The sequence below is a fragment of the Oncorhynchus gorbuscha genome, linkage group LG03, assembly GCF_021184085.1.
Source record: "Oncorhynchus gorbuscha isolate QuinsamMale2020 ecotype Even-year linkage group LG03, OgorEven_v1.0, whole genome shotgun sequence".
NCBI classification, from domain to species: domain Eukaryota; kingdom Metazoa; phylum Chordata; class Actinopteri; order Salmoniformes; family Salmonidae; genus Oncorhynchus; species Oncorhynchus gorbuscha.
The window spans coordinates 93,147,425-93,165,206 of NC_060175.1; the positions used below are offsets into that span (position 1 = coordinate 93,147,425).

At 45.3% G+C, this 17,782-nt stretch overlaps 1 protein-coding gene across 12 annotated transcripts in view; it reads right to left on the reverse strand.

The window, feature by feature from the left end:
- The window catches only part of LOC124032252 (homeobox protein Hox-C5a-like), a 97,890-nt gene that overhangs the window by 39,600 nt on the left and 40,508 nt on the right, over nucleotides 1–17,782 (reverse strand). Inside the window, exon 1 of one of the 12 annotated variants that reach the window (XR_006838231.1) lies at nucleotides 14,509–14,713. The exons of 10 other annotated variants lie outside the window; for them this stretch is intronic. Coding sequence is in view for 1 of the 2 variants with exons in the window: in XM_046344511.1 (XP_046200467.1) it covers nucleotides 16,707–16,924 (218 nt within the window). In the remaining variant the exon portion in view is untranslated. Of the gene's footprint in view, nucleotides 1–14,508; nucleotides 14,714–16,104; nucleotides 16,925–17,782 lie in introns of those variants that run through there. One more of the 12 variants, XM_046344511.1, reaches the window with a different exon arrangement.

Sequence of the window (17,782 nt, forward strand, 5' to 3'; positions counted from 1 at the left end):
CATCTTAAATAAGCATGCCCCATTCAAAAAATGTAGAACCAGGAATAGATATAGCCCTTGGTTCTCTCCAGACCTGACTGCCCTTGGCCAGCACAAAAACATCCTGTGACCTTCTGCATTAGCATCAGACAGCCCCCATGATATGCAACTTTTCAGGGAAGTTAGGAACAAATATACACAGGCAGTTAGGAAAGCTAAGGCAAGCTTTTTCAAGCAGAAATTTGCATCCTGTAGCATAAACTCAAAAAAGTTATGGGACACTGTAAAGTCCATGGAGAATAAGAGCACCTCCTCCCAGCTTCCCACTGCACTGAGGCTAGGAAACATTGTCACCACCAATAAATCGACTATAATTGAGCATTTCAATAAGCAATTGTCTACAGCTGTCCATGCTTTCCATCTGGTTACCCCTACCCCGATCAACTGCCCACCACCCCCCACAGCAACTTGCCCAAACCTCCCCACAAACTCTCCTTCCAGACTCACATTAAACATCTCTAATCCAAAATGAAATCTAGAATCAGCTTTCTATTTCGCAACAAAGCATCCTTCACTCATGCTGCCAAACATACCCTCGTAAAACTGACCATCCTACCGATCCTCGACTTCGGCGATGTCATTTACAAAATAGCCTCCAACACTCTACTCAACAAATTGGATGCAGTCTATCACAGTGCCATCTGTTTTGTCACCAAAGCCCCATATACTACCCACCACTGCAACCTGTACCCTCTCGTTGGCTGGCCCTCGCTTCATACTCGTCACCAAACCCACTGGCTCCAGGTCATCTCTGCTAGGTAAAGCCCCGCCTTATCTCAGCTCACTGGTCACCATAGCAGCACCCACCCGTAGCACGTGCTCCAGCAGGTATATCTCACTGGTCACCCCCAAAGCCAATTCTTCCTTTGGCCGCCTCTCCTTCCAGTTCTCTGCTGCCAATGACTGGATCAAACTGCAAAAATCTCTGAAGCTGGAGACTCTTACCTCCCTCACTAGCTTTAGCACCAGCTATCAGAGCAGCTCACAGATCACTGCACCTGTACATAGGTCATCTGTAAATAGCCCATCCAATCTACCTCATCCCCATACTGTATTTATTTATTTATCTTTCTCCTTTGCACCTGAGTATCTCTACTTGCACATTCATCTTCTGCACATTCTACCATTCCAGTGTTTAATTGCTATATTGTAATTACTTCGCCACTATGGCCTATTTATTGCCTTACCTCCCGTATCCTTCCTCATTTGCACATTCTGTATATAGACTTTTATACTGTATTATTGATCGTATGTTTGTTTAATCCATGTGTAACTCTGTGTTTTATGTGTCTAACTGCTTTTCTTTATCTTGGCCAGGTTGCAGTTGCAAATGAGACCTTGTTCTCAACTAGCCTACCTGGTTAAATAAAGGTGAAATAAAAAATAAATACATAAAAATGAGAACAGTAGCCCCTATCTGCAAAAGCAGGGTGTCTGCGGAAAGCTTTGTGTCTTGGCTATTAATCTTTGCCTTAAAATCGTTTGTGTCATTTACTGCCATATATGGGCATACGAATGTGTAAGGGCAGGCCGAGCCGAATACCTAATTTCAAGATGGCTGCTACCTACATTCCGGTTTAAGTTGTGAAGCATAAACTAAATAAACACGGAATACGTCGATACACACCGAAAGCCGGGACTCCACAGATCATGAGGATGTCTTATTTGTCTGCCAGTGACCTACTGTTATTGATCACCAACGTTTTCACCAAACATCTACAATATAAGCTTCGATTTGGTCTGTGTTTGAGCTATAGATACATGGGGAGGTATGAAATTAATCCTTAGGTTTGTAGGAACAAATCTAATCTATTGCCAATGCTATCTGATGATGTATGACTTAATGGAAACATTGAATGTCCACAGAGTGACTATGTCTTTGCGCATTAAAAATATGATGATCCAACGGGGATTGCCTATATCCCTGACAGTCTTGTAACCAATGGGATAAGCGTTCCAGTGATATGCAGGTGACCTGGGTGGGACAATGCAAGGCCTAGAACCTTTTATGTGCAATGCATAATGCAAACTATCGCTACCTGGCTCAGAGACAAGACGCATTGAGCAGGTTACACTACAATGTAAACAGCTTTCATCGCTTTAGCATGAAAGCTGGTTTTCTCAAAGGGGGGAAATGTAAAAAGGAAGAGTATCGAACAGGAAGCTAAAAAGAAGGCAGCTATGAATAAGTATACCGACATTGAAGCTTTGAATAAAATACCCGTCAGACTCGGATAAGGGAAGCAATTTGGATAACGAGGATTTCGACTCGGCCGATGAGGACTACCTTCTAGAAGGATTGGATCCACTTTTAGATCTGTTAGTACATTATTTTCACAACTTTATATAGCTAATTTACTATATGTATTTCGTTTTTTTATAAGTTGTCTGCTTTTTGTGCTTTGGATTAAGTTTACATTGGCCTATGTAACTAGTCATTTCAATGTTATATAATGCCAATGTAGTTGTCTATTTTCATATTAGTTCACTGTTTGCTGTTCCTTGTAACTTTGCAGAGGCCACTAAACTCTCGTGGCCACTGTTTATTTGTGATTCTCACCTTTGCCTTTGTGTGTGTGCTTCACACCTTCTATGTGAGTCACTGTACAGGTAAAGTTTAGGCTTGGTGTTTTTACTTTACAGTAATGTTGTTTAGTAAATTTAGTGAACTGTAATTCTGTGTGTCTTACAACAATATACCTTTATTTTATTCACAACAGAATAGAGGATGCAGATGAATTGGATGATGACGTTTGGGAGCCACCCCTCCCCAGCTAGCGCCCCCGCCGGTCAAGGTCTTCATCCCCCACTGCTATGTCAATCACCCGTCTGATGGTTCTACATCCACTTTTCATAGACCTCTTGAAAAACAAAATGGGGGCTTGTGGCACCATTCGTAATAATGGTTTCCCCAAGACCAAGGTAAGAAGGAAAGAAAATTTAAAAAATGTGCTTTTAACAAAGCACACCTGTTAATTGAAATGGTTTTCAGGTGACTATCTCATGAAGTTGGTTGAGAGAATGCCAAGAGTGTGCAAAGCTGTCATCAAGGCAAAGGGTATCTACTTTGAACAATCTAAAATCTATTTTTGATTTAAGACTTTTTTGGTTACTACATCATTTCATATGTTTTAGTTCATAATTGTGATGTCTGTAACGGCGTTCGTCTGTTGGAGAAAGAGAGTCGGACCGAAAAGAGTCGGACCGAAAAGGCGTGACAGAACCCTCCCCCCCCTAAGGTGCGGACTCCCGGACGCACCTCAAGAGCATAGGGAGGGTCCGGGTGGGCGTATGTCCATGGTGGCGGTTCTGGCTCGGGACGTGGACCCCACTCCATTAATGTCCTATTTCCCCCCTCCGTCCTGGGATAATCCACCTTCTCCGCCGACCATGGCCTAATAGTCACCCAGATCCCCACATAACTGAGGAGCAGCTCGGGACAGAGACGCAGCTCGGGACAGAGGGGCAGCTCGGGACAGAGGAGCAGCTCAGGACAGAGGGGCATCTCAGGACAGAGGGGCAGCTCAGGACAGAGGGGCAGCTCGGGACAGAGGGGCAGCCCGGGACTGAGGGGCAGCCCGGGACAGAGGGGCAGCTCAGGACAGAGGGGCAGCTCGGGACCGAAGCAGCCCGGGACTGAGGGGAAGCCCGGTACTGAGGGGAAGCCCGGTACTGAGGGGAAGCCCAGTACCGCGAGGAATCCCAGTACTGAGAGGAAGCCCAGTACTGAGAGGAAGCCCAGTACTGAGAGGAAGCCCAGTACTGAGATGAAGCTCAGGCAGGTAGTAGGCTCCGGTAAATGCTGGCTGGCTGGCTGGCAGATCTGGAAGAGACTGGTTGTCGGGCAGATCTGGAAGAGACTGGTTGTCGGGCAGCACTGGGCTGACTGGCGGCACTGGCGGTGCTGGGCAGACTGGCGGCGCTGGGCAGACTGGGAGCACTGGTGGCGCTGGGCAGACTGGGAGCACTGGCGGCGCTGGGCAGACTGGGAGCACTGGCGGCGCTGGGCAGACTGGGAGCACTGGCGGTGCTGTGCAGACTGGGAGCACTGGCCGCGCTGGGCAGACTGGGAGCACTGGCCGCGCTGGGCAGACTGGGAGCACTGGCCGCGCGGGGCCGACTGGGAGCACTGGCGGCGCTGGGCAGACTGGAGACTCCGGCAGCGCAGGAGAGGAGAAAGGCTCTGGCTGTGCTAAACAGGCGGGAGACTCCGACAGCGCAGGAGAGGAGAAAAGCGCTGGCTGCGCTGAACAGGCGAGGCGCACTGGAGGCCTGGTGCGTGGTGCTGGAACTGGTGGTACTGGATCGAGGACACGCACAGGAAGCCTGGTGCGGGGAGCTGCTACCGGAGGACTGGTGTGTAGAGGTGGCTCTGAATAGACCGGACCGTGCAGGCGCACTGGAGCTCTTGAGCACCGAGCCTGCCCAAGCTTACCTGGCTCGATGCCCACTCTAGCCCGGGCCAATAGGAAGGGCTGGTATGTGCCGCACCTGGCTCTGCACCCGCACTGGAAACACCGTGCGCTCCATAGCATAACATGGTGCCTGCCCGGTCTCTCTAGCCCAACGGTGAGCACAGGGAGTTTGCGCAGGTCTCCTACCTGGCATAACTACTCCCCCTTCTAGCCCCCCCCCAATAATTTTTTTGGGCTGCTTTTCCGGCTTCCAACCGCGTCGCCGTGCTGCCTCCTCATACCTGCGCCTCTCCGCTTTAGCCGCTTCTATTTCTTCCTTGGGACGGCGATATTCTCCCGGCTGCGCCCAGGGTCCTTTTCCATCTAATATCATCTCCCAAGACCAGAAGTCCTTATATTGCTGCTCCTCACAATTAACAGGGAGAGTAGGCTCAGGTCTGACTCCTGACTCAGCCACTCTCTCTCTGCACTCTCTCCCAATAAATATTTGGGGGTTACTTTCGGTTTTCGCTCTGCGTCGCCGTGTTTTCCTTTTTGACTCCATTCGTCTATAGCCCTCTTCGCACTGCTGCAGGGAATCTCAGGCGGGCTCCTGCACTCGCTCTGGGTCGGCCGCCCACCTGTCGATTTCTTCCCACGTCGTATACTCCATGCCTCTACCGTCCATAACGTCCTCCTTTAGCTCCTGCCAATTTACACACTGCTCGGTCTGTGAATGTTGGGTGTTTCTGTAACGGCGTTCGTCTGTTGGAGAAAGAGAGTCGGACCGAAATGCAGCGTGTAGGTTACTCATGACTTTAATGAAAGATATGACGGTACATGAAATAACTGAAATACGAAAACAACAAACGAAACGTGAAACTAATTACAGCCTATCTGGTGACTACAACACAGAGATAGGAACAAACACCCACAAAATACAAAGCGAACTCAGGCTACCTAAATACGGTTCCCAATCCGAGACAATGAGAATCACCTGACTCCAATTGAGAACCGCCTCAGGCAGCCAAGCCTAACTAGACACACCCCTAATCATACACAATCCCAATACGAAACACAACATATAAACCCATGTCACACCCTGGCCTACCCAAACATATAACAAAACACAAAATACAAGGACCAAGGCGTGACAATGTCTTCACTATTATTCTACAATGTAGATAATTGTAAAAATAAAGAGAAACCCTTGAATGAGTAGGTGTGTCCAAACTTTTGACTGGTACTGTACATCTGTTGCTTTTCTATTGTTTTTGTAAACAGGTCATTTCTATGTGCGACCAATACATTGGATTATTAATTTATGCCTAGGTTAAACGTTCAGGCACTTTGGAGAGGTTTAAAAAACACTTGGATATCCCCTGTATGTCCCCAGACACCACCACAATGTTTGAGAGAGGTTGATATGGTAGAAATTGTGTTTTTATACTGAACAAATAGAATTTAGGGATTGCAAATATGTAATAGCACTTAAATGATCTCATTTACAGACATGCCACTTTGGAGAGGTTTAGGGACACTTGTAAATGTGCTGTGACCACACCTGACACCACTTACTAAAACATCTGCCCATTTCTAGTTGTTAGGTCTATCAACTCCATGTTGTGTCCTGATATTGCTCACATGTTGTTGAAATCATCTGACATGTTTCCACATGTTGTAGAAGCCATCTGATGTGTTTCCAGCTCTGGGCATCAATAATTCACTTATAGCTTGTCAATGAAAGAATACTTTAAAAAATAAATAAACAATGGTTATTTTGTGTGTGCTTGATCTTGTGTATTCTGAACTATGTAACTCCAATCTATCTTCTGATAATTTCCTTGTCTTCCTTCCAAACATACCAAGTTTTGGCATGTCAGAATCATGTAATTACACATGAATAGCAGTTACTTTTGGGTATGTCTATTTAGGCGGGAAACAAAATTTTGCCATTACATTGAAGAGGTTAACCCCCAGCAACAACTGCTCCCCGGGTGCCAATGTCATAGACGTCGATTAAGTCAGCCCCCACACCTCTCTGACTCAGGGGGGGTTGGGTTAAATGCAGAAGACACATTTCAGTTGAATGCATTCAGTTGAACAACTGACTAGGCATCCCTTTCCTTCCCTATTGTGTTTTATGCAATCTCATCTCATAAAGAAATTATTTTCATAAAGGGAAATTAATATAATCTGAATACATTACAATATAATAAACCATTCAGTCTACAAACAAATGCATAAGCATAAAAAGCATAATAGAGTTTTCTGTTCATCTAAAAATGTTTGGGCTTCTGGAGGTGGGTCCCTCTACCAACAATTAGGCAATGTTCTCATTGCCAGGTAACACGCTCTCATGATCTAGACTAGACAGTGGCTTTCTTATTGGATGATTATTTGCTAACCCTGGGAATACCATGGCTCGATTACAGTCAACAAGATTAGAAAAAGTCAATAGGAAGACATACCGAGCTTAAGAACAGTGGAGAACTTAGCCACCCCAATGCACTATAATGCAGGCAAATCCCCTCTATAACAGCATTTCCAAAACTTGGTAATGAGGCCCACCCTGGGTGCACCTTTTGGGATTTGCCCTAGGACTACACAGCTGATTCAAATAACCAACTCATCATTAAGCTTTGATTATTTGAATCAACAGTGTAGTGCTTGGGCAAAAACCAAAACATGCACTCATGAGGGGCCCCAGGACCGCGTTTGGGATACCCTGCTCTATAGCATCATTATTCTCTATTTGGAGGGGGGCATGTTTAATAGCACCCCCTATTGACTGTGTATCATTTGTTTCCACTCTCTTCATCTAACAGGAAGTAAGGGGTTAAAACTCAACATCAAATAAATAGCTCATCTGGTAGGCTCGTGTCCCTTTGTAGTCCGTAATAGTTTTCAAGTCCTGCCACATCCAACGAGCATCAGAGCCGGTGTAGTAGGTTTAGTGTCTCACTCCTTGAAAGTGGCAGCTCCAGCCTTTAGCTCGATGCGGATGTTGCCTGTAATCCATGGCTTCTGGTTGGGATATGTACGTACGGTCACTGTGGGGGCGACGTTGTCAACGCACTTATTGATGAAGATGATGACTGAGGTGGTGTACTCCTCAATGCCATTTGATGAATCCCGTAACATATTCCAGTCTGTGCTAGAAAAACAGTCCTGTAACGTAGCATCCATGTCATCTGACCACTTCGTATTGGGCGAGTCACTGGCACTTCCTGCTTTAGTTTTTGCTTGTAAGCAGGAATCGGGAGGACAGAATTATTGTCAGATTTGCCAAATGGAGGGCGGGGGAGAGATTTGTATGCATCTCTGTGTGTGGAGTAAAAGTGGTCGAAAGTTTTTTCCCCCTCTGGTTGCACATGTGACATGCTGAGTTTGCCTGCATTAAAGTCCCTGGCCACTAGGAGCACCGCTTCTGGATGAACATTTTCTTGTTTGCTTATGGTCTTATACAAATGGTTGAGTGCGGTGTAAGTGCCAGCAACGGTTTGTGGTGGTAAATAGACGGTTACGAATAATATCGATGAGAACTCTCTTGGTAGATAGTGTGGTCTACAGCTTATCATAAGATACACATGGTTAGCAGATGTTAATGTGAGTGTAGTGAAATGCTTGTGCTTCTAGTTCTGACCGTGCAGTAATATCTAACAAGAGGTCTAACAATTTCACAACAACTACCTTATACACACAAGTGTAAAGGAATTAATAAGTACATATGTACATATAAATATATGGATGAACGATGGAAACGGCTTAGGCAAGATGCAAAAGATTGTATAGAGTTCAGTATATATATATGAGATAAGCAATGTTGGGTATGTAAACATTATATAAAGTGGCATTGTTTAAAGTGACTAGTGATACATTTATTACATCCAATTTTTAATTATTAAAGTGGCTAGAGATTTGAGTCAGTATGTTTGCAACAGCCACACAATGTTAATGATGGCTGTTTAACAGTCAGATGGACTTAAGATAGAAGCTGTTTTTCAGTCTCTCGGTCCCAGATTTGATGCACCTGTACTGACCTCACCTTCTGGATGATAACAGGGTGAACAGGCAATGGCTCACCTGGTTGTTGTCCTTGATGATATTTTTGTCCTTCCTGTGACATTGGGTGGTGTAGGTGTCCTGGGGGGCAGGTAGTTTGCCACCGGTGATGCATTGTGAAGAACTCACTACCCTCTAGAGAGCCTTACGGTTGTGGGCGGAGCAGTTGCCATACCAGACGGTGCTACAGTCCGACAGGATGCTCTCGAATGTATATACATCTAGAAGTTTGTGAGGGTTTTAGGTGACAAGCCAAATTTCATCAGCCTCTTGAGGTTTAAAGAGACGCTGTTGCACCTTCTTCACCATGCTGTCTGTCTGGGTGGACCATTTCAGTTTGTCTGTGAATTGTATGCCGAGGAACTTAAATCGTTCCACCTACTCCACTACTGTCCCATCAATGTGGATAGGGGGGTGCTCCCTCTGCTGTTTCCTGAAGTCCACGATCATCTCCTTTGTTTTGTTGACGTTGAGTGTGAAGTTATTTTCCTGACACCACACTCCAAGGGCCCTCACTTCCTCCCTGTAGGCCGTCTCATTGTTGTTGGTAATCAAACCTACCACTGTAGTGTTGTCTGCAAACTTGACGATTGAGTTGGAGGCGTGCATGGCCAAGCAGTCATGGGTGAATAGAGAGGGCTGAGAACGCACCCTTGTGGGGCCCCAGTGTTGAGGATCAGCGGAGTGGAGATGTTCTTTCCTACCCTCAACATCCGTCAGGAAGTCCAGGACCCAGTTTCACAGGGCGGGGTCGAGACCCAGGGTCTCGAGCGTGAGGACGAGTTAGCCTACTTCAGCAGTAGGCTAACTAGGCTAACTGTGTCATTTTAATCATTTTAGTCAATAAGATTCTTGCTACGTAAGCTTAACTTTCTGAACATTCAAGACGTGTAGTCCACTTGTCATTCCAATCTCCTTTGCATTAGCGTAGCCTCTTCTGTAGCCTGTCAACTATGTGTCTGTCTATCCCTGTTCTCTCCTCTCTGCACAGACCATACAAATGCTCCACACTGCGTGGCCGCGGCCACCCTAATCTGGTGGTCCCAGCGCGCACGACCCACGTGGAGTTCCAGGTCTCCGGTAGCCTCTGGAACTGCCGATCTGCGGCCAACAAGGCAGAGTTAATCTCAGCCTATGCCTCCCTCCAGTCCCTCGACTTCTTGGCACTGACGGAAACATGGATCACCACAGACAACACTGCTACTCCTACTGCTCTCTCTTCGTCCGCCCACATGTTCTCGCACACCCCGAGAGCTTCTGGTCAGCGGGGTGGTGGCACAGGGATCCTCATCTCTCCCAAGTGGTCATTCTCTCTTTCTCCCCTTACCCATCTGTCTATCGCCTCCTTTGAATTCCATGCTGTCACAGTTACCAGCCCTTTCAAGCTTAACATCCTTATCATTTATCGCCCTCCAGGTTCCCTCGGAGAGTTCATCAATGAGCTTGATGCCTTGATAAGCTCCTTTCCTGAGGACGGCTCACCTCTCACAGTTCTGGGCGACTTTAACCTCCCCATGTCTACCTTTGACTCATTCCTCTCTGCCTCCTTCTTTCCACTCCTCTCCTCTTTTGACCTCACCCTCTCACCTTCCCCCCCTACTCACAAGGCAGGCAATACGCTCGACCTCATCTTTACTAGATGCTGTTCTTCCACTAACCTCATTGCAACTCCCCTCCAAGTCTCCGACCACTACCTTGTATCCTTTTCCCTCTCGCTCTCATCCAACACTTCCCACACTGCCCCTACTCGGATGGTATCGTGCCGTCCCAACCTTCGCTCTCTTTCCCCCGCTACTCTCTCCTCTTCCATCCTATCATCTCTTCCCTCTGCTCAAACCTTATCCAACCTATCTCCTGATTCTGCCTCCTCAACCCTCCTCTCCTCCCTTTCTGCATCCTTTGACTCTCTATGTCCCCTATCCTCCAGGCCGGCTCGGTCCTCCCCTCCCGCTCCGTGGCTCGACGACTCATTGCGAGCTCACAGAACAGGGCTCCGGGCAGCCGAGCGGAAATGGAGGAAAACTCGCCTCCCTGCGGACCTGGCATCCTTTCACTCCCCCCTCTCTACATTTTCCTCCTCTGTCTCTGCTGCTAAAGCCACTTTCTACCACTCTAAATTCCAAGCATCTGCCTTTAACCCTAGGAAGCTCTTTGCCACCTTCCCCTCCCTCCTGAATCCTCCTCCCCCCTCCTCCCTCTCTGCAGATGACTTCGTCAACCATTTTGAAAAGAAGGTCGACGACATCCGATCCTCGTTTGCTAAGTCAAACGACACCGCTGGTTCTGCTCACACTGCCCTACCCTGTGCTCTGACCTCTTTCTCCCCTCTCTCTCCAGATGAAATCTCGCGTCTTGTGACAGCCGGCCGCCCAACAACCTGCCCGCTTGACCCTATCCCCTCCTCTCTTCTCCAGACCATTTCCGGAGACCTTCTCCCTTACCTCACCTCGCTCATCAACTCATCCCTGACCGCTGGCTACATCCCTTCCGTCTTCAAGAGAGCGAGAGTTGCACCCCTTCTGAAAAAACCTACACTCGATCCCTCCGATGTCAACAACTACAGACCAGTATTCCTTCTTTCTTTTCTCTCCAAAACTCTTGAACGTGCCGTCCTTGGCCAGCTCTCCCGCTATCTCTCTCAGAATGACCTTCTTGATCCAAATCAGTCAGGTTTCAAGACTAGTCATTCAACTGAGACTGCTCTTCTCTGTATCACGGAGGCGCTCCGCACTGCTAAAGCTAACTCTCTCTCCTCTGCTCTCATCCGTCTAGACCTATCGGCTGCCTTCGATACTGTGAACCATCAGATCCTCCTCTCCACCCTCTCCGAGTTGGGCATCTCCGGCGCGGCCCACGCTTGGATTGCGTCCTACCTGACAGGTCGCTCCTACCAGGTGGCGTGGCGAGAATCTGTCTCCTCACCACGCGCTCTCACCACTGGTGTCCCCCAGGGCTCTGTTCTAGGCCCTCTCCTATTCTCGCTATACACCAAGTCACTTGGCTCTGTCATAACCTCACATGGTCTCTCCTATCATTGCTATGCAGACGACACATAATTAATCTTCTCCTTTCCCCCTTCTGATGACCAGGTGGCGAATCGCATCTCTGCATGTCTGGCAGACATATCAGTGTGGATGACGGATCACCACCTCAAGCTGAACCTCGGCAAGACGGAGCTGCTCTTCCTCCCGGGGAAGGACTGCCCGTTCCATGATCTCGCCATCACGGTTGACAACTCCATTGTGTCCTCCTCCCAGAGCGCTAAGAACCTTGGCGTGATCCTGGACAACACCCTGTCGTTCTCAACTAACATCAAGGCGGTGGCCCGTTCCTGTAGGTTCATGCTCTACAACATCCGCAGAGTACGACCCTGCCTCACACAGGAAGCGGCGCAGGTCCTAATCCAGGCACTTGTCATCTCCCGTCTGAATTACTGCAACTCGCTGTTGGCTGGGCTCCCTGCCTGTGCCATTAAACCCCTACAACTCATCCAGAACGCCGCAGCCCGTCTGGTGTTCAACCTTCCCAAGTTCTCTCACGTCACCCCGCTCCTCCGCTCTCTCCACTGGCTTCCAGTTGAAGCTCCCATCCGCTACAAGACCATGGTGCTTGCCTACGGAGCTGTGAGGGGAACGGCACCTCAGTACCTCCAGGCTCTGATCAGGCCCTACACCCAAACAAGGGCACTGCGTTCATCCACCTCTGGCCTGCTCGCCTCCCTACCACTGAGGAAGTACAGTTCCCGCTCAGCCCAGTCAAAACTGTTCGCTGCTCTGGCCCCCCCAATGGTGGAACAAACTCCCTCACGACGCCAGGACAGCGGAGTCAATCACCACCTTCCGGAGACACCTGAAACCCCACCTCTTTAAGGAATACCTAGGATAGGATAAAGTAATCCTTCTCACCCCCCCACCCCCCTTAAAAGATTTAGATGCACTATTGTAAAGTGGCTGTTCCACTGGATGTCATAAGGTGAATGCACCAATTTGTAAGTCGCTCTGGATAAGAGCGTCTGCTAAATGACTTAAATGTAATGTAAATGAGTTTGGAGGGTACTATGGTGTTAAATGCTGAGCTGTAATTGATGAACAGCATTCTTACATAGGTATTCCTCTTGTCCAGATAGGTTAGGGCAGTGTGCAGTGTGATTGCGATTGCGTCGTCTGTGGACCTATTGGGGTGGTAAGAAAATTGGAGTGAGTCTAGGGTGTCAGGTAGGGGGGGGAGGTGATATGATCCTTGACTAGTCTCTCAAAGCACTTCATGATGATTTAAGTCAGTGCTACGGGGCGATAGCCATTTAGCTCAGTTACCTTAGCTTTCTTGGGAACATGCCCTCTTGAAGCATGTGGGAATAGCAGACTGGGATAGGGATTGAATGAATATATCCGTAAACACACCAGCCAGATGGTCTGTGCATGCTCTGAGGATGCAGCTAGGGATGCCGTCTGGGCCGGCAGCCCTGCGAGGTTTAACACATTTAAATGTTTTACTCATGTTGGCTGCGGTGAAGGAGAAGGAGAAGGAGAGGTTTTGGTAGCTGGCCCTGTCAGTGGCACTGTATTGTCCTCAAAGCGAGCAAAGAAGTTGTTTAATTCGTCTGGGAGCAAGACATCGGTGTCTGAGATGGGGCTGGTTTTATTTTTGTAATCCGTGATTGACTGTAGACCCTGCCACATACGTCTCGTGTCTACTGGGATCTGATCCATTGTCCTGGGTGGTGGTCCAAACAGAGGATTCGCTTCGGGAAAGTCATATTCCTGGTCGTAATGTTGGTAAGTTGTAATGTTGGTATTGTTGGTAAGCTCTTATATCCAATAGTTCCTCCCGGCTCTATGTAATAAGACTTAATATTTCCTGGGGTAACAGTGTAAGAAATAATAGATTCAAAAACAAAATACTGCATAGTTTCCTAAGAACGCGAAGATAGGCGACCATCTCTGTCGGCGCCATCACAGCAAGCAATACCTCGAGACTTCTTTAATATTGGACACCCCCGCACCTCGTCTTACCAGACGTAGCTGCTCTGTCCTGACGGTGTATGGAAAATCCTGCCAGTTCTATATTAGGTGAGGTGAGATACAATGTAACAATTGAGATTTAACTTGTCACGCTGCTCTTAAACAAATGTTGGCTTCCAGAACTATTTCTATTCTGTTAACATTCCATTTCTCAACTACGAAAATAAACAGTATCACATCTGTGTGTTGATTATGGGATGGCAGGGGATGGATGACATTTATCCAATGGACTGCTATACCATGACAGGTATCAATTGGACTGGCCTACAAAGTTAAAGATAGTCAAACCATTGAGCAGTGAACATGATACACTCATCAGTTTCTCTGTCAACAGTGTGATTTAGCAATATCTTACCAAGACAATCCTGAAAAGTGGGTTGCTATGTTTATTCAAGCACAAGTATGAACTTGTAATTTATACACACATCCCAGCTCTGAAACCTGACTGCATTTTTGTGGGAGCATAGCTGTACATAGTAGCTTCAGTTAGTACTGTATGATAGGACATCAACACACACACACACTCTTATTTTGGTTATCTGACAACTGTGTAACAGTAACATGAAGCATTTGACAATGTGCAGACCATTATCTAAATTAATAAATTGTGTTCTGTTTAAAGATGTATCATATGCCTAATGAATGAGAGGAGAGTAAATTAGAAACCAGTCAGGAAAGCTAGAACAGAACTGTCTTTCAGAAGTAACTCTATTTTTACTAGTGGGTTAGGGACCATGCATGATCCATACATTAACACGTTTGTAATCTATTGGAAGACATATCTCCTCTACCGACAAACAAACAGCAAGCAGAGCCAGATATAACATTACGATTGGTTATAATAACTATAAGGAACGTGTACCACAAAAACAATTGAACAAATCCTGTTGTATCAAAAACATCAAGCCAACCGAACCACAGCATCAAATACAAAATAAACGCTATAGGTTGACGCAACATACATGTTAGTAAAAATATGATAAACTTACTGGAGCATTTAAGGATCCATTTGCGACCGAGAGATCAGCACCACCACCACTACAGACGGACTAGTCCGGGCCAGGGTAATCCACACTAACTGAGACAAAGCCCTTTCTTCCTCAGGTAATAGAAGCCAGCAGCTGCGATCCAGGACCAGATTATATATGATGTGTATATATCGAAGGTTTGTCAGTTTTTCCAGGCCATAAACCCCACTTTAATGGCACCACGTGCTCCCTGTGCACCATTCACAGGCCCTGCTGGAGGCAATTGGCATAAATAACATTACAAACTTTAAAATACTAAAAGAAAGAGACACTAAAAGGGGAATGCGATAGCCCTATATAACAATGTAGCACGGTTAGGCCCGACAGTGCCATTGAGAAATCAGTCCATGCTCTGTTGTATTTATATAGCAGTGAAACTAGGCTAAAATCTGCAAGGTGAGTGAAAATATATATATTTTTCATATGGGGCAACATTTCCTACAGGAAAAGGCATCTGATTAATCCTCTTCCCTGAAACTAGATTTTGTTCTTGTTAAGACATCTTGTTACAATACATGTGAATAATTAGGCCAGCAGTGTGCCAAATACAGGTCAACGCGTAGCTGTGTTTCAATGTATGGTTTTGTCTACTACACTAGCGTACAATATTGACTCACATGATAAAATATCTACTTAAAGCTATATTAATAAACCGTTTTTTTGTTAGCTTTAGAAAAAGCTTTTGATATAGACTGAATATAAACATATAGCATACTCTCTTAACATATGGTCCTTCTGTAGCTCAGTTGGTAGAGCATGGCGCTTGTAACGCCAGGGTAGTGGGTTCGATTCCCGGGACCACCCATACGTAGAATGTATGCACACATGACTGTAAGTCGCTTTGGATAAAAGCGTCTGCTAAATGGCATATTATTATTATTATTATTATTATTATATTTCATAACCATAGCTTTACATTTGGTACGTGAGTAAGGCCACTGAAACATCCAAGTCTGTGAGTGGCTATAGGCCGATGGAGAATGTTAGCCTATACATCTCAACCCATACGAATTTAGAAGCAGCTCGCTATGCTCTCTGGCTCTATCATGTTAAAACAGGAGCCATTTTATATCTGTGGTGGAGAGGTGGAAACGCAGTAATACCGTTTTATTGGGGGTTTAAACGTGTATGTGCATGCGTCTGTCTGTCAGGGATAGATAGGCCTACTGTAAATGTTTCAAATAGACGTGTGGGACCTCGAATCTATTTCTTAATACTAGGTGCCTATACATGTATACTGATACAAAACTGCGACACGAATGTGCTGGTAATACGGTATGGGAGGTTTATTCAAACGTTTTCTCAACACCAGTAAGCGTTTTGATTGAATCACAAGCTTATTCAGACAATTGTACAATAGGCCTTCTGTACATATGCAATTATTGTGCATCTATGGGGGTGGCAGATTATTCAATATGTACACTGTTTCGATTGGTTCAGACAACTGCGAACATATATATATATATATATATATATATATATATATATATATATATATATATATATATATATATATATATATATATATATATATATATATATATATATATAAGACATGGAATGGTAGGTATGGGTGCTGTCCTCAAATACCATCACGAAAGTCTTACATATTTGGTTGGACATAAATCCATAGTTCAGAAAGTGAACCGTCTGTTTGCTGTAAGCCCGAAAACAACAAAGTCACTCAAAGTCACATTTAATAAAACAAAAAATGTTCGTCATTATAAGAGACACGAACAGTTAGGTCTCCTCGCTTTGATTGTATTACCACTCAGTATCACTCACTGACATGTTCTAAATTATTATCTCAAGGATAAAAGAATAGCCAGAATGCTCGTGTATTCGCATTGAAACATGAAAGAGGGAGTGGCCTTATAGTCCACAGCTCCTCCCTAAGAATTCCAAAGGTCTTTACACAATCTTTACATTTAGACAACATATTACTATATTTTTGTTCAATATTTTCCTTCCATTTTTACATCCATCAAGCAAAGAATTAAAGTCCACATGTAAAGTTACAAACACGTAATATGATAATAATGTAATAGTCCGTAACACAAGTGCTGATTTATGAAAACGGCCTTCACGTTTCGAATAATGGTCTCCCTCTGCATACTTCTTTTAGCAGTTCGTCTCCAGATCAGTCATCAACTCCATGTTTACATTGAGTCCTTTGATTTCAGTTTCGAATCCTTCTTCCACTTCATACGTCGATTCTGGAACCAAATTTTGATTTGCCTCTCGTTCAGACAGAGGGAATTGGCGAGGTCAATGCGCCTGCGACGGGTGAGGTAGTGGTTGAAATGGAAGTCTTTCTCCAACTCCAGAGTCTGGTAGCGGGTGTAACTGCTTCGAGAGCGTTTACCGTCAGATGATTCTGAAGTGGTATTAGAGAAAATATGCATTAGCCTACATTTTAAGAAAATCCAAGAGTTATCGAATATTATAAAATTTTAGGTCAAGGTTAATGTCGAATGACGTGAGATGAAGATACTGCCTCTCTATTTTGAGTTGCAGCATCTAAAATGATTCGAATCGTTTACAAATGATGAAACGTTCAAGTGACCCAGCCTCAAAGAAGTGAAACTATTTCAATTCAAATTAACTGCTTGAACGAAATAATGAAATTGAAATCATGGGACAAAAGCTCTGGATGAATGAAATGAAATTGTATTCGTCCCTTGCAGGTGTAAAAGGTGTAAACTAACAGTGAAATTAATGTTCTTCTAATTCTATTTCATTGAATACAAAAGCTTATTTATTCTGGCGTTTGTTCATTTTAAATAAATATTGGAAAACTTTTAAAAAACAGCATTTGCTGCACTGGGAAATCCAGATAAATATTATAAGGAAGAACACTCGCAAAACTATACTTTTGGTCTTTAAAAGTATTTAATAAAGCACCAAATGCAGTGGTAATATTTAGTGGTAACTCCAGCACTAGACTATAGCTTAATGGGCAATAGTGGATTTTGGACATGAATACCATCTTCCAATTATATCTGGAGCTTTCCAAGGTGAAAAGTTCACACGGAGGTCAGGGCACATACTTTTCCTCCGAGTTCAACTAGACTATAGCCTATACTCATCTTAGAGTATAATAACCTGTTAGGAGCTGAAAAGCATTAATACATTAACGTAAAAAAGACTACTCGTTTATCGTTTTCTAATATTTTTGTTTCTCTTATCCAATTATGCAGCCATAAATCTAACCGTGGCAGATCACCTCTTCACA